The sequence below is a fragment of the Erinaceus europaeus genome, chromosome 13 (genome assembly GCF_950295315.1).
Source record: "Erinaceus europaeus chromosome 13, mEriEur2.1, whole genome shotgun sequence".
Lineage (NCBI taxonomy): Eukaryota > Metazoa > Chordata > Mammalia > Eulipotyphla > Erinaceidae > Erinaceus > Erinaceus europaeus.
Genome location: NC_080174.1, coordinates 73,659,741 through 73,683,848, shown reverse-complemented (window position 1 = coordinate 73,683,848; position 24,108 = coordinate 73,659,741). Strand labels below are relative to the sequence as shown.

General features: G+C 49.2%; 1 protein-coding gene across 2 annotated transcripts; it reads right to left on the bottom strand.

Moving 5' to 3' along the window:
* Positions 1 to 2,406: 2,406 nt before the first annotated feature.
* Positions 2,407 to 16,130, bottom strand: BSND (barttin CLCNK type accessory subunit beta). 2 transcript variants are annotated; one of them, XM_060206259.1, is made up of 5 exons: positions 16,089 to 16,130; positions 15,728 to 15,981; positions 5,695 to 5,789; positions 4,700 to 4,969; positions 2,407 to 3,542 (listed from the first exon to the last, which is right to left on the bottom strand). In XM_060206259.1, the coding sequence occupies exons 2-5, from the start codon at positions 15,902 to 15,904 to the stop codon at positions 3,122 to 3,124; spliced, it is 963 nt and encodes a 320-aa protein (XP_060062242.1). In that variant the 5' UTR covers positions 15,905 to 15,981; positions 16,089 to 16,130; the 3' UTR covers positions 2,407 to 3,121. The 2 variants fall into 2 exon arrangements, with proteins under 2 accessions (XP_060062242.1, XP_060062241.1); XM_060206258.1 differs by having other exon boundaries at positions 15,728 to 16,114.
* Between the last annotated feature and the right edge of the window lie 7,978 nt (positions 16,131 to 24,108).

The window sequence follows — 24,108 nt, the reverse complement described above, 5'->3', positions numbered from 1 at the left end:
CACACAACACACACACACTTTTCAAAGTTTTAGACAGTTGCAGACCTACAAGTCAACAGGTAGGTCACCTAGCAGAGCATAGATGTTTTCATGAACAAGGACCCAGGTTTGAGGCCTGGGTCACCACATAGGGGCATCTGCAGGGGGTAGGAGGGCTTCATGAGCAGTGGAGCAGTGCTGCGGTGTCTCTCCTTTCTCTGCCTCTTCTATCTCTTTTTAAAATTATTTATTTATTTATTATTGGACAGAGACAGAGAGAAATTGAGAGGTCAGGGGAGAGATAGGGAGAGAGGCAGAGAGATACCTACAGCACTGCTTCACCACTTGTGAAGGTTTCCCTTGCAGGTGGGGACCAGGGACTTGAACCTGGGTCCTAGTACACTGACATGTGTGCACTTAACCAGGTGTGCCACCACCTGGTCCTTTCTGCCTCTTCTATATCTCATCCTGTCTACAGGAAGGGGAAAATGGCCGCTGAGAATGGTAGAGTAGTACAGGCACCAAGTCCCAGTGATAACCCCGGTGGGGGGAAAAAAAAAGTTACAGACCTTCTGTTCAGACAGAATTCACAACTTATTCTATGCCTGACCTCACCTTCCTGTAGTCATCAATGAGACCTAGGTGGGAACAGCAGCCTGACAGCTAAGAGCTGGTCCAATCCTCACAGCAGAACTTCTTAGACTATAGAGCAAGAACAAGTCACAGAATACCAGCATCAAGCGACACCACTCTGGACCGGATAAGCACAAAGAAAGACCACTTGGTAGCCGTGGCCTAGCCCAGGCAAACACAAACTTCACCTAAGTCAACTTCATTGACCCAAAAGCCTGGGCAGGAGATGACTGCTGTTTCTTTGTCAATTTCAGCCCCAAACTGGGTCTAGTTTTCTCTCCTACTGTTATACAATCGGATATTGGTAATGTGTGTGCTCAGCCAGATGTGTTACCACCTGGCCCCTGATAAGACTGGTTAAGAGACCCTATTATACTGGGAAGAACACATACTGGTCATGCAAAAAGGCTTTCATGCTTGAGGCACCAAAGGTCCTAGGTTCATTCTCCTACATCATCATAAGCCATAGCTGAGCATTGCTCTAGGAAAGGAGGGAGGGAAGAAAGGGAGGAAGGGAGAAGGGAAGAAAGGAAGAAAGGTAGGAAGAAAGGAAGGAAGGGGGAAAAAATAAGACACAGTTAAAATATCAGCACTGCTTCCCAACAAGATACAATCTGGTCAATCTGGTGGGCTGGTGACATAGCTCACTTGGACAGTGTGCAGCTTTGCCATGTCTGAGCTCAGTTTCCACTGCATTGAAGAAAGTGTCAGTACTGTGATTTCCACCCCCCCTTTTTTTTCTTTTTACTGATCAGCTCTGGCTTATGATGGTACAGGGGATTGAACCTGGGACTTTGGAGCCTCAGGCATGACAGTCTCTTTGCATAACCATTATGCTATCTACCCCTCTCTCTCCTCTAAGTCCTTTCTTATGCCCACTTACAGACTCCTCCCATGCAGTCTGTTCCTCCTGTTTACCCATGAGGAGAATCCACAGAAGGCACAGAACTCACCCAAGGTCACAGGGAAGGCACAGAGAGGAGGCTCACTAGGCTGGGTGCCTTCCCAAGCTCACAGTGTGAGCTGATTGTCCCTGTGGGACACTCATGGGTAAAAGCATGCATAACCAGTGACTAATGGGAATGATGGCCATAAACAGGGGCTTCCTAGGTGGACCAGGTGAATGGTCTATCACACAGCCAGGGTGTGAGTGGGGAGTGAAAGAAAGAGAGGAAGGAAATCAAAGCCCCAGCCTCGACCTCCAGCTCCACTACGGCAGAGTCTTCCCTGGGATGTTCCCTGGGATATTCCCTGGCTGGCAGTTCTTCCCCCCTGAGGTCAGGCAGCCAGAGATGCTTGTTTCTCCACGAAGGTCTGAGGAAGGTCGCACAGAAGTGACTGAGGGGCATGGAGCCCACTCCTGAGATTACACATCACACAGCTGTCCCACATGGCCACACCTCTGTGTTTGGGGTACAGGCACGATGCCCCATTTATCCTGCCCAGAAGGGAAAGGGTGACTTGACATAAAAGAATGTGCAGGTAGTTGAAGGTCACCTTTTTAATTTCAGTCTTTCCACACTGGTGCGCTCTCCCCGATGTGGGGCATCAGCTCCCCTGCCTGAGTAAGCAGGGCACATGCCATGACCAGGAGCCATGCTTGGGGACGTCTGTCACAGCAGAGGGGACATGCCCCAGGCCACCCTTCCCAACAGAGCTTTGTCTGCTATAGGGAACAGTGGCCCTGAAAGAGGAAGTATGTTCCAGAGGCAACCCCCAACACAAGAGGCCCAGCCCAGAAGAAGACCACCCCCTCTCAGGTGACACAGGGCCAAGCTCTAAGTGTGTAGACCTGGCCTGAGGTAGTGTCACTATCCTGGTGCTGGGAGAGAGGCTTGGCAGAGATCAGCTTAATAAAAGCTTTACTCCAGGGTGCTACAACATTTTCAGGGATTCTCTGTCTGTCTGTCCTTGCACTCAATAATCCCTGACACTTGAGTGATTGTCACTTTGCTCCTCTGGTTCTACCAACTTTGATTTGTTTATTTGCTTGCCTTTTTGTTTGTTTGCCAGAGCACTGCTCAGCTTGGCTTGTGGTGGTCCTGGGGGACTGAACCTGGACTCTCAGAGCCCCAGGCATGAAAATCTTTTGCAGAACCATTATGTTGTCTCCCCTGCCCCAAATTTCACTTCCTTGCTCACACCTGGGCTTCTGGTCGGCACTCTGCCACTCACTCACAGGAAAGTAGGCTCTAGGTTGTACGCCCTAAGAGAGCTTGGCTGTCAGTTTCATTCCCCTTGCCCTAACCCCCTCAGGATCCCAGACTTAGTAGTTGGCAAGTAGAAGATGCTCGGTTAATCAGTAAATGGCACCTGAGTCAAACTGAGTGAAGCCAGGAAGCTAATTTCACCTGTGATTCTAAACCACTGCTGGGACAGGGGCCTTCTGTGAAATGCCTGTGCAGGTCTATGAGGAACCTGCCTCCTAAACCCCGTTTTGCAGAGGAGAAATTCAGTCCCTGTGAGCTGACTCTGGGGTCAACAGCCATGCCCAGGAAGCAGGTCCATCTCAGCCCTGGGTGTCAGGCTCAAAGTCCAGTTCTTTGTCAGGGAGAGGGTCCCCGGGGCCATCCGGAAGCCCATAATACAAGTCTTCCTCTTCCTGCTCTGGCTCCCCTATGTCCGTGTTTGAGGCCTCCTCCTCCTGCTCCTCCTCTGTCCTCAGGGACTGCTGCCTGGGGCCGGGCAGGGCTGCCTTCTGCTGCTGCTGCCCCTCCAGAGGCTCATCCTCTAGTGTGGTGGCGTCAATCAGGGCGAAGTCCTGGAAGCCGTCCAGCCTGTACCTACAGACCCAAGGCTCCCCGACTGGGGCTCGAGGCCCCTCCTCTTGCACTGAAGATAGGCTGGAGCTGCTGTCCTCACTGGCACCCACATCCAGGTCATCACGGAAGGAAGCCAAGGGTGCAGGACCCTGGGGACAGGGTGGTGGGCTACAGGGCAAAGACCAAGAGGGTGAGAGTAGACCTGACTCAGATGGCCTGCGTCCAAATCCCAGCCACGAGCTGTGAGGCCTGGGTAGGCGAGCTCCCCTGTCTGGGCCTTGGCTTCCTCCCGCAGGAGACTGGAGGAAGCATCAGAATTCCCTCCTCAACTAACTGTCTGTGCAGCTCACTGCAGACGGTATAGACAGAGCCAACGCACTTTATCGGAGAACCAGGGATGGGCCACTACTGTGCTGTCTTCCCAGCCAGGTGACTCCTCCCCTTCCCCACTCACACAGGGGCGTCTCTGGGCCCTCAAGCCCAGTCATACGGTATGCCACCTTTGGCTCTCTGGCCTGCTGCCCTGATGGGCCAGGGAGTTCTGACACAATGGGGCCAGTCAAAGGTGGGCAAGGAGCAAGTGTCCTGGGATGCTGGCAGGTGCATGAATACAGACAGGGGTGAAGGAGGAAGAGCAGGGCTGGAGTGGTGGAGTGGGAGGAGACACAGCAGAATGAGGGTGGTAGAGTCCAGATTCAAACTCAAGCCTAGGGCTCCCTGCCCCCGGCTATTCATAGTAAGTATGCAGAAAGGGGTGGAGGGTGGGTCATGGCTCACCTAGTTAAGCACACATAGTCCTAAGACAAGAACCAACACAAGAATCCAGGTTCGAGCCCCATACTCCCCTACCTGCAGGGGGCCACTTCACAAGCAATGAAGCAGGTCTGCAAGTGTCTGTCTTTCTCTCTCCCTCTATCTCACCCACCTTCTCCATTTTTCTCTGTCCTATCCTCTAAAATGAAAAAGAAAAAATCTATCAGAAATAGTGGATTTATAGTGCCTGCATCCAGTCCTAGCAATAACCCTGGAGCCCAAGACAACAACAACAACAACAAAAATAAACACAGAATGGGGAAAGGGACAAGGATCCCATTTATATTCACTCTCAGACTTATAGCAGCCCCCCAGCTCAGACTAACTATTCCCACATGGGAAAACTGAGGCTCAGGAGATGAGAAATCAGCCAAGGTTGCAGGGATTCATGCACTGGCCCCACCTACTGACTCTAGGGTGCCCCCACCCTTCTCTACCCCCAATCCCCCTCCGACACCCTCAGTGGCCCGTGAACTGGGCAGCACCCCTGCTCCTCCCCTCCATGCACTCACCCTAGCTGGCTCTGAGCTGGGTCTCTCTCTCCTTCGTCCTCATCTGAGCTCCTGTGGACCACCACTGAGGCCTCCATCCAGGCCTGAGTGTCGCCAGGGCTACCATCTCCTCCACAGCTGGCTCCCGGCTGTGGCCCACTGGGCTCGGAGGTCAGCAGGGGGCGGGGGTCCTCGCTGTAGCCCATGACCCTCATCTGGATGTGGCTGAAGTCAGGCAGGCTCTGGTCATAGGCAGCTTCATCCCACAGTCGGGTGTAGGGGGGCTGGGGACTGGTGGGGGGGCGGCAGACATCGGGGGAAAGAGCACACGAGGGTCTCAGATTCCATCAACAGAGATCAGTATCCTCCCCAGACCCATCTGCCCTGGGCCTCTGGTCTCCCCTGAACCCAGAGAAGCCTCTGGGGACTATGACAGTACCTATTTGATGGATGTGGAGACCAAAGCCCACCCCCATCCCCAACTAAGATAAGTGGTAAATCTCCCGGTTCTCTCAGTTCAGTGGTCCCATCATTCTGCACTGCCAAAGTGAACCCCCTAAGTGCAATTGTGAAATGAAGCCTAGTTCACATTGATTGAGGGGTTTCTGGGTTATAGGTGGTGGGCTAAAGGCATCACACTTCCTTGTTTACTGTGCGTGCGTGTGTGTGTGTGTGTGTGTGTGTGTGTGTGTGTGTGTGTGTATGTGTGTTTGCAACCTGGGTTTCAAATCTGCACAAGATGCTACTCCTGGCAAACATTTTCCCCCTTATATAGAGGGTGAGACACAGAGAGGGAGAGAAACAGAAAGAGAAAAGATAAGCTTCGTGGGCCCCTGTTTCTTCCTCTGTGGAATGAGAGTGAAATCCTACCTCGTGGATCCGAGAGTTTAAAATAGCATGCTCTCAGCACTTGGCAAGACAAAGTCAGAGAGGAGAGAGCACCCATCTCCCTCCTCTTGCTCTGTAAGGGGGCTTCCCACCTCTTGACCCCCAGCCCCAGGGGACCTGGCACCTACCTCTTCATCTCAGCAGAGAGGCCATTCTCCAGCAGGTCCCTCGACTTCGGGGACAGGATGCCTTGGAAGTCAGAGTCGGCGGGCACAAAGGAAATCTGCAGGGCACAGGCGGAGGCTTCCCTGTGGCTGTGTGCACAGCCCTCTGCAGATGCACCTGGCACCTGGGCCTCCCCTCCCACCCGGAGAGAGTGGGTGGCTCTCTGGGCTCCTGCTCCCACCTGACTTTTTATTCACATAGTTATGGAACACCTACTGGGTACAAGGGACATTGCTGGGCACCAGGGGGTAGCAGAGAGAGAAGGATTCACTCTGCTTGACCATGAAGAGCCCACCACAACTTGCCATTGTCCTGGGTCCCCACCCCACAACCGGCATGTGCACTGAGTAGACACTTCAGCCACATCTGGCACATGAGTGTTTTCTTAAAGTGGGCAAGATGGGAGAACCTGGGAGGCAAGTTGCTTTGCCATGTGCATGACCCAGGTTAGAACCCCTGGTATATACCATGTGAAGGAAGCTTCCATGCAGTGGTGTTCATCTCTTCCTTCCCCTCCCTCTCCCTTTGAGAGGAAAAAGTAGACCTGGAACCGTGAAACTCCAGCAATGAAAAAGCAAGAGTGACCAGAAATGATTCACCAGGTAGTGAGCATAGGACATTCATGCGTGAGGTCTTAGGTTCAATCCCCAACACTCCTCATGCTAAAACAGTGCTTCAGTCACTCTCTCTCTCTCTCTCTCCCTTTCCCTCTCCCTCTCTCTCTCTCTCTCCCAGAATTCGATCAGTTAATAACTAATTTTTTTATTATTTATTTACTTATTTATTAGTTGCTAGGGTTATTGCTGGGGCTCAGTGCCTGTATGACTTGAACATTCCTGGGAGCCTTTTTTTTTTTCCCTTTCAGCTAGAGAGTGAAAGACAGATGAGGGAGAGTCACAGAGAGGAGAAACACCACAGCATTGTCCACCACTCTACAGAGAGGAGAAACACCACAGCATTGTCCACCACTCTACAAGTGTAGGGATTTCCATGTGGAGGCCCAGGGTCTAGTAGTGTATGTGTGTGTGTGTGTGTGTGTGTGTGTGTGTGTGTGTGTGTGTGTGTGTTCTACTTGCTGAGACACCTCTAAATCCCCAAATCTTCTTCTTCTCTTTTTTTTTTTAAAGTATGACCAACCAGGGAGGTGGCTCAGCAGGCAGAGTACAGGACTTGCCCAGGTCTGCTCTCCTGCACTGCTTGTGCTTGACCAGCGTTCTCTGAACTCTGAACCAGTTCTCTGGCTCCATATATACATATGCAGGGCCGGATGGGGTCAGGTGGTAGTACACCCAGTTAAGCACATATATTACCATGAGCAAGGATCTAGGTTCGAGTGGCTACTCCCCACCTACAGGGGGACACGTCATGAGTGGTGAAGCAGGTTGCAGGTGACTATCTTTATTTATTTATTTGCTTATTTATTTGCCTCCAGGGTTATCACTGGGGCTCGATGCCTGCACTACAAATCCACTGCTCCTGTGGCCATTTTTTTTTTATTTGTTTTTCGATAGGACAGAGAGAAACTGAGAGGGGAAGGTAGATAGAAAGAACAAGAAAAAGATGAGACATCTGCACACCTGCTTCACTGCTTTTGAAGCGACCTCACTGTAGGTGGGGAGCTGGGGGCTCAAACCTGGATCCTTGAGTGTGTCTTTGCCCTTTGTACTATGTGCGCTTAATCTGGTATTCCACCACCTGACCCCTAATCTTTCTCTCTCCCTTTTTAAATAAATATTTTATTTATTTATTTTTCCTTTTTGTTGCCCTTGTTTTTATCACTGTTGTGATTGTTATTATTGTTATTTATTTATGTTGTTGTTGGATAGGACAGAGAGAAATGGAGAGAGGAGGGGAAGACAGAGAGGGGAGAGAAAGATAGACACCTGCAGACCTGTTTCACTGCTTGTGAAGCGACTCAGATAGACACCTGCAGACCTGCTTCACTGCTTGTGAAGCAACTCCGCTGCAGGCGGAGAGCCGGGGGCTCAAACCAGGATCCTTAGGCCGGGCCTTGTGTTTCGCGCCATGTGCACTTAATTCACTGCGCTACCGTCTGACACCCTCTCTCTCCCTTTTTATCTCCCTTTCCCTACTCTCTCAATTTCTCTCTATCCTATCAAATATAATAGAAAGAAAAAAGAAAAGAAGAGAAAAGAAAAATTGGCCACTGGGAACTGCTGGCATGGAGCCCCAGCAATAACCCTGGGGACCAGCTTGTGGCACACCAAGTAGAGTGCACATGTCACTATGCCCCAGGTCCCCAGCTACAGGGGAAGCTTCTCAAGTGGTGAAATAGTGCCATAGGTGTCTCTCTTTTTCTCTCCCTGCTCCTTCTCTATTTCTTCATGTCTCTGCTGAGAAAGAAAGAAAGAAGAAGGAAAGGAAGAAAGAAAGAGGAAAGGAGAGAGGGAGAAAGGAAGGAAAGAAGGAAGAAAGGATTGAAGGGAGAAAGAAAGGAAGGAAATAGGAAGGAAAGAGAAGGAATGAAAGAATGAAAGAAAGAAAGAAAAGAAGGAAGGAAGAAGTGAATGAATGGAGAGAGGCTAAAAGGAAGAAAGGAGGGAGAGAAGGAAAGAAGGAGAGAGAAAGAGAGAGAAGAAAAGAAAGAGAGAATGGAAGACAGCTACTGAAAATGGTAGGTTTGCCATGCAGGCACCAAGCCCCAGCAATAAACCTGGTAGAGGAAAAGGGAAGGGAAGGGAAGGGAAGGGAAGGGAAGGGAAGGGAAGGGAAGGGGAGGGGAGGGGAGGGGAGGGGAGGGGAGGGGAGGGGAGGGGAGGGGAGGGAAGGGAAGGGAAGGGAAGGGAAGGGAAGGGAAGAGAAGAGAAGAGAAGAGAAGAGAAGAGAAGAGAAGAGAAGAGAAGAGAAGAGAAGAGAAGAGAAGAGAAGAGAAGAGAAGAGAAGAGAAGAGGAGAGACAAAGGAGGGAGGAGTGGTGAGTCACTGTTTGATGAGCACAGAATTTAAGTTTCTCGGGATAAAGAGCGGTTGTGCAGCAGTGCGAGTGAGCTGGTTCCGGTGCAGGCGGCTGAGATGGTTCATCAGCCAGAACCCCATCTCACCACCTCTGCTGCCCAGGTTTGAGCCCCCAGCATGCACCTGGGAACCCTATGGTGCTGGGGCAGGCTTGGTGCTCTAGTATCTTTCCTTGTCTGTCTGTTGCTCTATAAAACCTGCAGGAGTTAACCCAGAGTAATGAAATTTTGAATGTTTGAGGCCCTTGTGCACAAAAAAGGAGGGGGTAGATGGTGACTTTTATGTTATTTTTTTATCACATTTTTTTTTTTATGTTAGGGCCAGAGATGCCTGTAGGATTACTGTGACAATTCTGGATAACATTTATTTTTGCCACTAGGGCTATCGCTGGGGCTCCATACCTGCAGAATTTTACTGCTCCCAGTAGACACTTGATTTTTCAAATAGAAGGTGAAAGGCAGACAGGGAGAGAGACAGAGAGAGAAGAAGAGATACCGCAGCACTCCCCTACTTGCACAGTTTCTCCTTGGGGCAGCGCTCCCATATGGCCAGGGGCTTGAATCCCCAGTCCTTATACATGGTGATGTGGGCGACATCTGAGTAAACCATTTCCCAGCCCCTAAGATAATATTTAGAGAATTCCCCACCGTCATGCTTGACACAAAATTAACTTCTAATAAATCATAGTTTGCTGCTATTGAAGACTGAAGTTACCTGCTAAGTCTTCTCTCTTCAACAAAAATTTTCTTCAACAAATATTTTATGAGATCCTATCATAGTATAATAGACACATACATTCTCTTCTCGATCCCTCTCTCTCTCTCTCTCTCTCTCTGCCTCCAGGGGTTATCGCTGGTGCTCAGTGCCAGCACTACGAATCCACTGCCCCCTGGCTGCCCTTCCTTGTTTCTTTTAATTTTATTTGACAGGACAGAGAGAAATTGAGAGGAGGAAGGGAGATACAGTGGGAGAAAGGAAGATGGACACCTGCAGACCTGCTTCACTGCTTATGAACGGGCTCCCCCAGTAGGTGGGGAGCGGGGGATCAAACTCGGGTCCTTGCTCATGATGATATGTACCCTTAACCAGGTGTACCACTGCCTGACGCTTCCCAGCCCCCGTCTAGGGATAGGGTGGTGTATGTGTGTGTGTGTGTGTGTGTGTGTGTGTGTGTGTTTTGGTTCCAGGATTATCACTGGGGTCTGGTGCCTGCGCTATGAATCCATTGCTCCTGTGGCCATTTTTTCAATTTTTTGTTTTTTGTTAGGACAGAGACAAGTTGAGAGGGGAGAAGAAGCTAGAGAGAGGGAGAGAAAAATAGACACCATCAGACCTGTTTCAGTGCTTATGAAGCAACCCCCTGGCAGGTGGGGAGGTCGGGGCTAGAACTGGGATCCTTGTGCTTCTTACTATATGAACTTAACCTGGTGCACTACCACCTAGCCCCCTGTATGCTACTGCCCAGCAGCCTGTGTGTTTGTTTAATTTTATTTATTTATTCATTTTGGTAGGAGAGAGAGAAATTGAGAGAGAAGCAAAATATAGAAAGATAAAGAGAAAGAGAGATACCTGCAGGTCTGCTTCACTGCTCTTGAAGCCCCCTGCCCTAAACACGCACAGGCACATTCACACATGTGTGAACTCGGGCCCTTGTATACGGGAACATGTGTATTCAACTGGGTGTACCACTGCTTGACCCTCAGGGGGTTGTGTTTAGAGGGGTTCTTAGACAAATACTCAGAGGAATAAGCTTACACCAAATACCTGGAAACCAGGAAGGGCCTGAACGTTTCAGCACTCACCAAGGATGCTCTGCACTTGCCAGTACGCTCTCTTTCCTAAGGATGGACCCTTTCCTCTGTCTCATCTCATGAACAGCTTACCATCCTCCCTCCTTCTCATCATCATCACCACCTTTATCATTATTGATATCACTGTCACCACCATTATCATCATCATTACCACTGTGGAAACCGAGAAAGAAAGGCCTGAGCATATTAGAACACAAGTCTTTTGAAGAGAGGGAGGTAGGAGGGGTGATCAGAACAAGAAGACCTCAGGATATCAGCCTAAAGAACACACCCACCTCCTTTTATCCAGAAGCTGGGAGCGCTGGAGGAGTTCTCTAGACAGTGCACAGACAAGTTAGTGTTTAGGCAAAGCTGTGAATGAATGGTAGCCATGGAAGGAAAAGAAGTGGGACCCTTACAACTATGACACCATCTCCCCCAGACAATAACTGGAGCCCATCTGCATATTAGATGTCAGGCTCAGGAAAAAACAGGAAAGTCATGGGCCCCTTGGAATATACCTAAAATAGACCTACCAGCTTTTTCCATAATGGAGACCCCAAATCTTCATCTGCCATATTCTTGCCTTTAGGTTCATGATTAGTCAACTATTTGTTCTGCTTTATATCTTAACTCTTTTTTTCAGCCACCAGGTTCCAGACGCTACCATGACGCCAACCATGTTTGTCATGTGCCCTGGGAAGTCCGGTTGGCATCATGGTAGCGTTTCATCTTGAGTGGCACTTGAAGTGATCATGCTAAGTGAGATAAACCAGAAAAAGAAGTTTGAGTATGATAATGTTTCACTCCTGAGAAGAATTTAAGAAACAAGATTAGAGGGAGTCGGGTGGTAGCGCAGCGGGTTAAGTGCACTTGGCAGGAAACACAAGGACCAGTGTAAGGATCCCAGTTTGAGCCCCTGGCTCCCCACCTGTAGGGGGTCACTTCACAAGCAGTGAAGCAGGTCTGCAGGTGTCTGTCTTTCTCTCCCCTTCTCTGTCTTCCGCTCCTCTCTCCATTTCTCTCTGTCCTATCCAACAATAACAACATCAGTAACAACAATAATAACTACAACAGTAAAACAATAAGGGCAGCAAAAGGGAATAAATAGATAAATATCTTTAAAAAAAAGAAAGAAACAAGAGTAGAAAGAGGAAACACAGAGTAAATTTTGGACTGGGTTTGATCTACAGTAAAGCAAAGGATTATGGGGAAGATTGATAGGTTGAAGTCTGAGGGGGAGCTTCTTTGAGGTCCTCCTGATGCATGATGGTAGAAAAGGACCTAGGTTGGGGTGAGGGTGTTTTGCAGACACCTATCTTGATGAAATGGGAAACTTTATTTAATTTTATTTTTAAAGATTTTATTTATTTATTCATGAGAAAGGTAGGAGGAGAGAGAGAGAAAGAACCAGACATCACTCCGGTGCCTGTGCTGCCAGGATTGAACCCGGGACCTCATGCTTGAGACTCCAGTGCTTTTCCACTGCATCACCTCCCGGATCACGATGAGAAGAGAAATGTTACCTGTGTGTCAACAAATGTGCTATAAACCATTACCACCCCAATAAAATGATGAAAAATAAGGGAAGAAAGAAAGAAAGAACGAAGGGAGGAAGGAGAGAGAGAGAGAGAGACCCAGTGTGATAGTCAGTGTGGACGAGCCATGCCCAGTCACAGTGTTGTTGGACCGGAAATGCCTTCTTATTTCCTAGAGTCTTGGGTTCCAAGTCTGCCTTGTCCAGGAGACCCTCATCTCTCACCTGGACCTAAGAAGGAGCCTTCCCTCCAGGTCTGCTGCCCCCACCCCATCCTCCTCCCAGAAGACAGTCGATACCTTCTGTGAATTGCAAAGCTGAGCCTGCCCTTGTCTTGTCCCATCAACAGATCCAAATTCCTAGCATGGCACCCCAGGCCCTGTGCAGATGAGCCCCACTCCTTCCCGGCCATATCCCCTCCTCCCCCCCACCCCCAACTCCAGCAGCCATCTGACCATTGCCTTGTCTTCTACCTGTAGCTGTTCCTTCAGCCTGGGGTGCCTGTCACATCTTCTCTACCTAAAGGACTTCTGCTTTCTCTGGAGCCTTCTCCCTCCCCATCAGGGAACCGTCATAAATAAGGCCCTTTAAAGACAGGCACAGTTCACCTCATGTTGGTATTGGCTAGCTCTGCTTAGTTGCTATTGGTTACCTCGTACTTTTTTTTTTTTTCAGTTGCCACCTGGGTTATCCGTGGGGCTTGGTGCCTGCACAACAAAACTGTTGCTCCTGGTGGCCAACTTTTCCTGCCCACCCCCTTTTATTTATTTAATAGGATAGAGATAAAATGAAAGGGGAAAGACAGGTAGAGACAGAGAGGCACCTGCAGCTCTGTTTCACCACTCCTGAAGCGTCCCCCTGCAGGTGGGGGACCAGGGTCTTGAATGCAGGCCCTTGCTCATGGCAACATGTGTTTTACCCGGTATACCCAGCACCCAACCCCAGGTTACCTCATATCTCAATGAGTTGACTCCAAGATCCCCCCACACATCCACACACACACCCTGAGCACAGCTCTGCTCTGGCTTATGGTGCTGCAGGGGGTTGAACCTGGGACTTTGGAGCCTCAAGCATGAGAGTCTGTTTGCCTAACAATTATGTTATCTAACCCACAGTGATCTTTTGTTTTAAATCATGTGTCACTGGGGATGGAACCAGGGATTTCCTGAACTCTACCACTGAGCAGACTCTAGGGCCCTTCATGAGCTAATTCTTTTGTGGCTTTTTTTTTTTTTTTTCTGTCAAGAACCTTCCATGTCAGGCACTGAGCTAGGGGAGGGTCTTAAGGGGAAACCAGGCATTAGGGTTTGCCCAGACCATGTGAGAAACAGGGGGCCTCACCTTGCAGACCCCCTCACCTGACAACACACTGTCCACTGCATGTTCCTGCCCCACACCCTGCTGTGTACAGACCAACTTGGCCAAACTTGCCAACACTGCCTTCCAATGGGCAGAGGCCTGGGTGCTGCTGCTAGGAGCCCCCACCTCCCCATCCTCCGCCCCTTAATTTCTCCCCCTTGGATTGAGAGTCTTGCTCTGTCAAGGTCACAGCCTCAGAGCCAGAGGGTGAGGGATTTGCATCTGGGCCTGGTGGACACTGAAACGTGTGTGGTTCCCGCTTTGCCGTGCTAACACATGAATCCATCAACAGTTATTCATTAACGGCCGGCGATCCCTTCTCCCCACTCTCCCGCATCCCATCACCACCCCAGCACCACCCCTGGACACAGGGAGAGGGCAGGGGTGCCTGGGAGGATGTTGGTGGCTCAGCCCTGAGATCCCCTTCCCCCATGACCTCTACGCAGGGCATTGCACAGACAGAGCTGAGTTGACTGTAAACTGCTCAGAAATGACCACAAACCAGCCCAGACCGCCCAGGCACCCAGGGCACTGACAGCCCGGGGCGGTACCACGTGAGGTAGTAGGGCTGGGAGAGCAGGGCTCAGGTCCCCCAGAGTTTCCTCCCTCTCCCATGAGCCCCCCAAACAGTAACCCAGGTGCCAGTGAGGAGGGGGCTATGGAGGGCAGGGAGCTGGAATCCTACATGTCAGGACTAGTCAGCTCCTGGATGCACGCCTTTTCCCATCCTCTCTTCCTAACTCACACATTGTACAAATGAGGGAACTGAGGCTCAGAGAAGGGAGAGGCTTGGCTGAAATCCCCCCAGTGCACTTAAGGACAGAGTGCTGGTTAGAACCCTGCTTCTCTCGTCTCCCTGGGTCTGCCCTGGACCAGCTGTGCAACCTTGGGAAAGTCACTCAACCTCTCAGGCCACTGAGGGCTTCTAGCTCCTGACACAGGGCCTTTCCACAGCGTAGTTGGGAAGCATGACAGTCCATCAGCTACATATAATAAATGCTCTGAGGTTTGCCAAACTGTCATGCATCCTGTCTCTTCTTGGTTCATTGTAATATATATCTCTATGAAGCTGAGGGAAATTGAAGCTTGGGGGGTAGGGTGGGGATCCCATCCATTTTGCCCCAAGGAAAACAGAGGGAAGGATGGATGGAAGAAAAGAACCAGGACTTGAGGAACCTGGGAGGAGGTGCGGTGGACAAAACATTAGGCTTTCAGGCACGATCTGAGTTCAGTTCCCAGCACTGAATGTACCAGATTCACTCTCTGTTTCTCTCTCATAAATAAATACTAAATAAATATTTTAAAAATAAAGTAAGACTTTAAAAATCAAAAGGCACACAAATAGTTTGGGACAGAGGTGGAACTAGAAGTCGGAGCTCCCCAGCCAGTGCTCACAGCTGGCACTCTCGTGGCTGCACAGGGGTGTTCACGTGGGCCAGCTTTCTCTGTGCCTCCTTCAAGATGCCAGGTTCAGGACTCCCGATTTAACAGGCTTCTGACTATCGCTTTCTCTAAAAAAAAAGTTTTCTTTTTTATCATAGAGAAGAGAGAGAGAATCAGAGCATCACTCTGGCACACTTGGCGCTAAGGGTTGAACTAGGGACTTCCTGTTTTAAGTCCAGCATCACTTCCTTGGTTGGCTGTTCGATTCTTTCTTTGTTTCCTTCCCTCCCCTTTCCTTTCCTTCTGCTTTCCTTTTTCTAAATAGAAATTTGTGTCATTTATTTATATTTAATTTACTCATTTATTGGATAGAGACAGAAACTGAGAGGGAAAGAGGAGATGGAGAGAGAGAGAGAGAGAGACACCTGCAGTGGTATTTTACGACTTGTGAAGCTTTCCTCCTGCAGGAAGGGACCAGGACTTGAACCCAGGTCCTTGCGCATAGTAACATGTGCTCAACCGACTGTGCCACCACCCAACCCCTTTTCTTTTGCTTTTGTTTTTTCTTTTCTTTTTTCTCTTCTCTTCTCTTCTTTTCTTTCTTTCTTTTTTTTTTTTTTTTTTACCAGAATGAAACTAAACTCTGGCTTCTGATGGTGCTGAGGATTAAACCTGGAGCCTTTTGTGCCTCAAACACAAAGGTCTCTGGACATAACCACTAGGCCACCCCCCACCCCCAGTCATGAGACGGGAAGCAAGAAGTTGGATGGGTAGGTGAATGGGTGAATGGGTAGGTGAATGAGTAGATGCCTGAGAAAGCAGAAAGAAGAAAAGGGGGTGAAAAGGGGAAGGATGTAAAGCTCACAGAAGGAGGGAGGTCGACAGGCAATAGAAGGCATCCCAGGCGTCCTGGCCCCTGACCCCCCAGCCAGCCTGCCCCACCGACGCCTACCTTGGGGTAGCACTGGCACATGCTCCAGATGACGCCCCCAATGAGCATGACGCTACCCATAGCATAGAAGGTGCCGTAGACCTGGGGCCGGTCGTGGCTCATGAGGAAGGTGCCCAGGGCGAGCAGGAAGAAGCCCAGTATGATGAAGCCAATGCGGAAGGTCTTCTCGTCAGTCATGGTTGGGGCAGAGTGCCACTGGGGCACTGGTGGATACCCTCACAGATGCTCTGCTCGGGGACGTCTGCGAATCAGGACTGAAAGGAGAGCAGGCCGCCTTTGGGTCCAGCTGGCGTCCTGGGTGCACCCGTTCCCCAGGACTGGAGCAGTCATGCTTGACTGGCCCCAGCCCCTACACACCCACCTCACTCCATTTCACCTTCCCTCTGGGCCCTCTGGGAGTGTGTGTGTGTGTGTGTGTGTGGATCTGAGGAGGGAGGCAGGAGGGAGGCAGGAAGGAGGCAGGAGGGAGGACCAAGGGGTGGTGATGGGGGCAGGGCTCCAGCCAAGGCTTTGACATCACCTCATTTGCCTGTGTGGGGCTGAGCCAGGCACACTGGTGGCCTCACATTTTTCTCTCTCAGGCAGAGGACAGACAAGCACACACTGCAGCCAGAGTTAACAGACAGCCACCAGGGGACTCCAGATCCACAGGCAGGAGCTTAGAAGGCTGACCACCTCTAGACTCTTCAAGGTCATGTGTCCAGTGAGGGCTCAGGCATCAGATTTCCTTTATTTTTTTCCGTATTCATTTTTATTTTACTTTATTTTATTGCCACCAGGGTTATTGCTGGGGCTCAGCGCCACACTACGAGTCCACTGCTCCTAGTGGTCATTCTCCTCAGGCTCTCTCTCTTTTTTTCCCCTTTATTTTTATTTTTTTACTTATAAAATGGAAATATTGACTAAACCATAGGATAAGAGGGGTACAACTCCACACAGTTCCCACCATCAGAACTCTGGATCCCCTCCCCTCCCCTGACAGCTTTCCTATTCTTTATCCCTCTGGGAGCATGGACCCAGGGTCATTATGGAGTGGAAGGTCTGGCTTCTGTAATTGCTTCCCCACTGAACATGGGCGTTGACAGTTCGATTCATATTCCCAGCCTGTCTCTCTGTTTCCCTAGTGGGGCAGGAGTCGGGGGGTGGGTGAGGTTCTAGGACACACAGTGGGGTCCTCTGCCCATAGACGTTGAGCTGGCATCACTGGTGTCATCTGAAATCTAGTGTGGTTATGTGGTGGGTTGCCAAAGTCGTTCTAGTCCTGTCTTGTTGTTGCCCCAGGCGGTCTCCCTTTTTATTTCTTTTTGACCAAAGAGAAGGAAGATGGGACCCATCAGCGGATATAAGGAAGTAGGGGCCAGGCAAGTGCTTCAGTGGTTGGACACATGACTTGTGTGCTTGAGACCCCTGGGTTCAATTCCCGAGGCTAAATCGAGGAACGACAGAAACAGAGGGCAGGGTGGTGGCACACCTGGAAAAGGCATACATTGCCATGAGTGAAGACCTGGGTTCTAGTCCTTGGTCCCCACCGGCAAGAGGATGCTTCATGAGTGGGGGGGGGGCAGTGTGCCGGTATCTCTTCTGTCTCTTCCCTTTCTATCTCTTTGTCTCTTGACCTCTATCAAAAATTAAAAAAAGGAAAGGAAAGGAGAAAGGAAGAAAGGGTGGTCCAGGAGGCACAGTAGATAAAGCATTGGATTCTCAAGCGTAAGTTCCCAAGTTCAGTTCCCAGCTGCTCCTGGTTGGCTATTCTCTTCAGCCTTTCCCTCTTTTTCTTTCTTTTATTTGATAGGACAGAGAGAAACTGAAGTACCAGAGTGATGTCTGCTTCTTTCTCTCTACTCCTATATTTCTTATTAATAAATAAAATCTCCTTTAAAAGAAAGAGAGAAAGAAAGTCATTGGTAATGGTGACAGAGTTGTATAGCCAGGAAGCCCCAGTGATAACCCTCGTGGCGAGAGAGAGAGAGAGAGAGAGAGAGAGAAAGAGAGAGAGAGGCCCAACAGAAAGAACCATATGGTGGCTCACCGGACAGAGTGAACATGTTAGAATGCACAAGGACGGGAGTCGGGCTGTAGCGCAGTGGGTTAAGCGCAGGTGGCGCAAAGCACAAGGACCGGCATAAGGATCCCGGTTCGAAACCCCGGCTCCCCACCTGCAGGGGAGTCGCTTCAAAGGTGGTGAAGCAGGTCTGCAGGTGTCTTTCTCTTCTCCTCTCTGTCTTCCCCTCCTCTCTCCATTTCTCTCTGTCCTGTCCAACAACAACAACAATAATAACTACAATAATAAAACAACAATGGCAACAAAAGGGAATAAATAAATAAAATAAATATTAAAAAAAAGAAAATCCTTTAAGAATGCACAAGGACTTGGGCTCACGACCCTTGTCCCCACCTGCAGGGGAAAACTTCATGAGCTGTGAAGCAGTGCTGCAGGTGTCTCTCACAACCTCTCTGTCTATCCCCCCATTGATTTATCTTTGTCTCTAATAAAAAATAAATAAAACATCTTTTTAAAACCAGCCCAACAAAAACAACAGCAATAAATACAACGCTATAAATGGTGGAGTGTTTTTTTTTCAGTACATTTACATATCAAAGTCAATTAAAATAAAAGAATGGGACAGGGGAGGTGGCATAATGGTTCTGCAAAAGACTTTCATGCCTGAGGCTCTGAGGTCCCAAACTGAATTCCCAGCACCACCATAAGCCAGAGCTGAGCGTCCTTAGAGGATATCCAGTGCCCAGGATCCCTCAGCCTGTTCCAGCGGGATGGCGGTCCAGCAGCGGCCTCTGACGCCCCCTGGTGGCAGCCGTAGTACTCGCTGGACAAGGAGCTTTCAAGTCCTGTCCTTAAGCCTCTGTGGAGCCTCGCCGCAGGGCTCCGAGCAGGGCTTAGCCCATACTTTTCACACTGAGACTGGACACTGGTGGAGGTTGACCGAGACGGTCCCAGATGAACCTAGTTCTGAGTAGAGACCCAGTCCCGCACAATCCCAGCTCTGATGAGAATGAATCTGGCTTTTTACATTTTGGGTTTTTAACCAAAGCATTGTTCAGCTCTAGTTTATGGTGTTGATAGGGATTGAACTTGGGACCCTGGAGCCTCAGGCATGAAAGTCTGATGTGCTACTTAGTGGTGCCATCTGCTAGTCCTGAATCTGACTTTCAGCCCTTCCTGAGAAGCCTCTATACCTTCTTCATCACTTTCCCCTGCTTGTTTTCTTTCTTCTCCATGACTCATCTCCCCTCCTTATCCCTTCCTCTATCTTTCTTTCTTGAAGGATTTATTACATACAGCGCACAATGAAAGAAAGAGAGACAAAGAGAAAGAAGTCAGAACAACTCTCTGCTACATGCAAAGCCAGGGATGGAAGAGTAGAATCCAGGCATGTAGGACAGATGCTCTGTTGGCTAAGTTATTTCTCTGTCTTCCCAACCTCTTTTCATATATATATACATATACTGGCAAGATAGCTCACCAAAGAGTGAGCCTGATATGTCTTGCATATGACTCAGGTTGAAGTTTGGCCCTCACTGGACTAGAGGGAGCTTGTGCTGTAGTTTCCTTTCCTTTCTTTCTTTCTATCTCTCTTTCTTTTTTTTCTTTCTTTCTTCCTTCCTTCCCATAGCACTGCTCATCTCTGGTTTATGATGGTTCTGGGATGGAACCTGGGACTTTGGGGCAGCAGGCATGAAAGTCTTTTTTTGGATAGGACAGACAAAAATTGAGAGAGAAGTGGAAGACAGAGAGGGGGAGAGAAAGATAGATACCTGCAGACCTGCTTCACCGCCTGTGAAGGGACTCCCCTGCAGGTGGGGGGTGGGGCTTGAACCAGGATCCTTATGCCGGTCCTTGCGCTTTGCGCCACGTGCACTTAACCCACTGCGCTACCGCCGGACTCCCATTAAAGTCTTTTCGCATAACCATTATGCTAGCTCCCCTGCCCACAGTGGTTTCTATGTCTCTCTCCCTGTATGTCTCTATATCTGGAAAAGTCAGCCCAGAGTGGTGAAGCCCCAGCAAGGACCAAAATAAACAAATGATTAAGGTGGTGGTGGCCACCAGTAAGAAACTCTGGGACAAGTAGGTACTCAGTGAAAAATAGGTCCAGCTTCCTCCACAGTGCGGTGTTGAGCCAGGGTGGACAGTGCCTCAGAAGCCCTGGGCTGTCAGGTTTCCCCTCTGGTCTCTTTACCTTCTCCCTTGCAAAGTGGGAAGTGAGAGGAGCTGTTGAGGAGTCTGCTTTCTTATCCAGAAGATGGCGCTCTAACCACTGTTTTCTTCTGGCCCAGATGGCGTGAGGATCCTTTTTAGGCCATCAGAAGAGGGCTGGCTGGTGGTGCACCTGGTTGAGCACACACGTTATAATACTTAAGAATCCAGATTCCGGAGTGGGGCAGTAGCGCAGCGGGTTAAGCGCAGGTGGCGAAAAGCTCAAGGACCGGCATAACAATCCCTGTTCAAGCTCCAGGCTCCCCACCTGCAGGAGAGTCGCTTGACAGGCGGTGAAGCAGGTCTGCAGGTGTCTTTCTCTCCTCCTCTCTATCTTCCCCTCCTCTCTCCATGTCTCTCTGTCTTCTCCAACAACGAAGACATCAATAAAAACAATAATAACTACAACAATAAAACAACAATGGCAAAAAAGGGAATAAATAAATATAAAGAAAAAAATTTTTAAAAAGAATCCAGATTCATCAATGATTCCCGGAACTCCACCTCCCCAGGCCCTATCCCACTAGGGAAAGAGGAACAGGGTGGGGATATGGATCAACCTGCCAATGTCCATGTCCAGCATAGAAGCAATTATATAAGCCACACTTCCCACTTTCTGCACCCCATAATGATCTTTGGTCCATACTCCCAGAGGGACAAAGAATAAGAAAGCTTCCAGTGGAGGGAATGGGATATGGAGCTCTCTGGTGGTGGGCACTGTATGGAACTGTACCCCTCTTATTCCACAATGTTGTTTATCATTATTAAGTCACTAATAAAAAAAAAAGGAAAAAAATAACCCAGATTACCCCTCCCCCACCCCATTTTCCACCTGCAGGGGGGAAGGGGAAGCTTCAGAAATGATGAAACAGTGCTAGTGTACGTTCAACTCACGCAAAAAACAGTGCTCATGGAGACAAGGTAAGCAGCCCAAGGACACAAAATCTTTCAGTAGCAGAGCCAGGCTCCAAGTCAGAGCCCCAGTGAGTCTCTCCTTAAGGATTTGACAAGCAGAGACTCTCAGAGAATGCTGGTACTTGGTCTTGCCTTCTGGGGTACAATAAAGTGGGGGCTCTGATATATGCCTGAGGCCCAGACTGAGCCCAGGGGATGACAGGGATGGACTGAGGAAGGGAGTTGGGAGAGGGGCAAGGATAGCAGAAGAGAGTCTTAGAGAACTGTTGGAATTCTTCCACCAGGTCTGGAAAGAGAACAAGTGCAGAGGCAGAAGACAGTAAGTCTGGGCATGCGGCTGGGGATCGAACTCTAAATGCTGTGACTACAGTCACTTCTGCTCTATACACAGCTTTCTCTGCTCCCCACACTGACCCCTCTCAGGCCAATGGCATCCATCTAGCACCACCCAAGCCACCATCTGGTTACCCTGACCATGGCCTCACCTCTGCTCTCACACCCGCTTTTTTTTTTTTTTAATTTATAAAATGGAAATATTGACAAGACCATAGGATAAGAGGGGTACAACTCCACACAATTCCCACCACCAGAACTCTGTATCCCATCCCCTCCCCTGATAGCTTTCCTAGTCTTTATCCCTCTGGGAGCATGAACCCAAGGTCATTATGGGGTGCAGAAAGTGGAAGGTCTGACTTCTGTAATTGCTTCCCCATTGAATGTGGACATTGGCAGGTCGATCCATACTCCCAGCCTGTTTCCCTAGTGGGGCAGAGGTCTGGGGAGGCAGGGCTCCAGGACACATGATGGGGTCATCTGCCCAGGGAAGTCCAGTTGGCCTCATAGTAGCATCTGGGACCTGGTGGCTGAAAAAGAGTTAAAATATAAAGCAGAACAGTAAGGTGTCAGGCTATAAAATTAACATTCAAAAGTCAGTGGCATTCCTCTATGCAAACACTAAGTTTGAAGAAATTGAGATCCAGAAATCAATTCCTTTTACTATAGCAACAAAAACAGTAAAATATCTAGGAGTAAATCTAACCAAAGAAGTGAAAGACTTGTATACTGAAAATTATGAGTCACTACTCAAAGAAATTGAAAAAGACACAAAGAAGTGGAAAGATATTCCATGTTCATGGGTTGGAAGAATTAACATCATCAAAATGAATATACTACCCAGAGCCATCTACAAATTTAATGCTATCCCCATCAAGATCCCAAGCACATTTTTTAGGAGAATAGAACAAATGCTACAAATGTTTATCTGGAACCAGAAAAGACCTAGAATTGCCAAAACAATCTTGAGAAAAAAGAACAGAACCGGAGACATCACACTCCCAGATTTCAAACTTTATTATAGGGCCATTGTCATCAAAACTGCTTGGTACTGGAACATGAACAGACACACTGACCAGTGGAATAGAATTGAGAGTCCAGAAGTGAGGCCCCACACCTATGGACATGTAATCTTTGACAAAGGGGCCCAGACTATTAAATGGGGAAAGCAGAACAAAATGTTGTCTAATCATAAACCTAAAGGCAAGAATATTACAGATGAAGATTTGGGGTCTCCATTTTGGAAAAAGCTGGTAGGTCTATTTTAGGTATATTCCAGGGGGTCCATGACTTTACTAGTTTTTGCCTGAGTCTAACAGCTAACATAAAGATGGACCCAAGATATTGTCTGGGGAAGATGGTATCATAGTTGGAAAAAGGACTAGAAAGCTGGATCAGGGAAGAGAGTAGCTCCTGAATATGGGAAAAGCATATAAATACTGTTAACTGTAAGCCCCATGGATTTGATCTGGGGCCCATATTCAACACAGGAGCCTATGCGGCCTCTGCATCCCTGTAGGTCTGAGCTCACATTCTGTGGTCACAGCTAGGAACATTCCAGGCTGCATTAATTTCAGGACCCATCTTCCTCAGATGACAGGTAGAGTATGTTGTCCAACCTTGCTTCAGAGAATGGAACATTCCCTACCATTGTTGATCCACATTGAGGGCAAGGTCCTATAGGGGCCCACAAAGGGGTCCATTATGTTGTTCCTGATGGAGGTGACAGTGGCAAGAGGGATCTGTTAGAGGTCTAGGCCCATCATGTTTGTGTGGGAATCCCAGGACTCCCTGACTAGGGCCCCAGGCCATACCCACTTCTTGCTGGCCCTACGTCTGAAGTATAAGAACCAGCACCCCTCTACTGCTCACCACCCCAGACGCAGCTCCATTGTCTAAGTTGTTGGGTAGTATGCCAGCCCCCCCCCCCTCCCCCCCCCCCCCCGCTTCTGTCTCTAATCCTGCTGGTATGCCTGTATGGGATTGGTTGGATCCCACTCAAAGCTGCGGTCTATTTACATAAATCACTTTTACATTTACATAAAGCACCACCCTCCCTCCAGGGCATTGGTGGTTCAGTGGTAGAATTCTCGCCCGCTCCGCCCCCTCTCCTTGTCACACCCTGATTTTCTACCACTCCCTTTTCGCTCCACCCTCTCTATGTCACATCCTGTTTCCACCCTACTTGACCAGTATAAATACAGCTGCTCTTCTGATTAAACACACTTGGAAATTGCTTTCTGGCTCTGAGAGTCCCAGAGTGTATCTCCTGCGAAGTTAGTGCGGCACGAGTTCCTGATCCCTCTCCCACGCAGCAGCCTAGATCGGCTCCAGTTGAGTTCTCTCCAACCCAGAGAGCACTAGCTCGGGAAGAAACACCCTCAGGCTATCCCGGCACTCAATCTCCCTTCTTGCTTTCTGCTTCTTACCCACTCTCCATGAAGTCATTTTTCAACCCAAATACCAAGTCAGACCACGTTACTGTTGTGCTTAGAACTCTGGAGAGTGGCTCCTGGTCCTGCCAGAGTACCAGGCGAAGACCTTGACATGACCTGCAAGGCCCTATATCATTTGCCCACAATGCCACCCTCTCCCATCACTACTCTGAGTGCATCTCCTGCCATTCCTGATTTCACCATCTCCTGTAGCCACCCTGGCTGTTTCCAAGAGCTAACTGGACCACAAGGCACCCCAGGACCTTTGCACCTGTTCTTCCATTGACTTGGAAAGTCCTTCCTCTAGATGCCTGCATAGACACCTCCCTTATCTCCTTGAAGTCTTTGTCCACTCATCAACAATACAGCAAGACTTTCCTGAGTGAGACTGAAGACTGCAAAATATTAATCTGTCCAGAGCCCTACCCCACAAGGGAAAGACAGAAGCAGGTTGGGGGTATGGATCCACCTGCCAACATCCA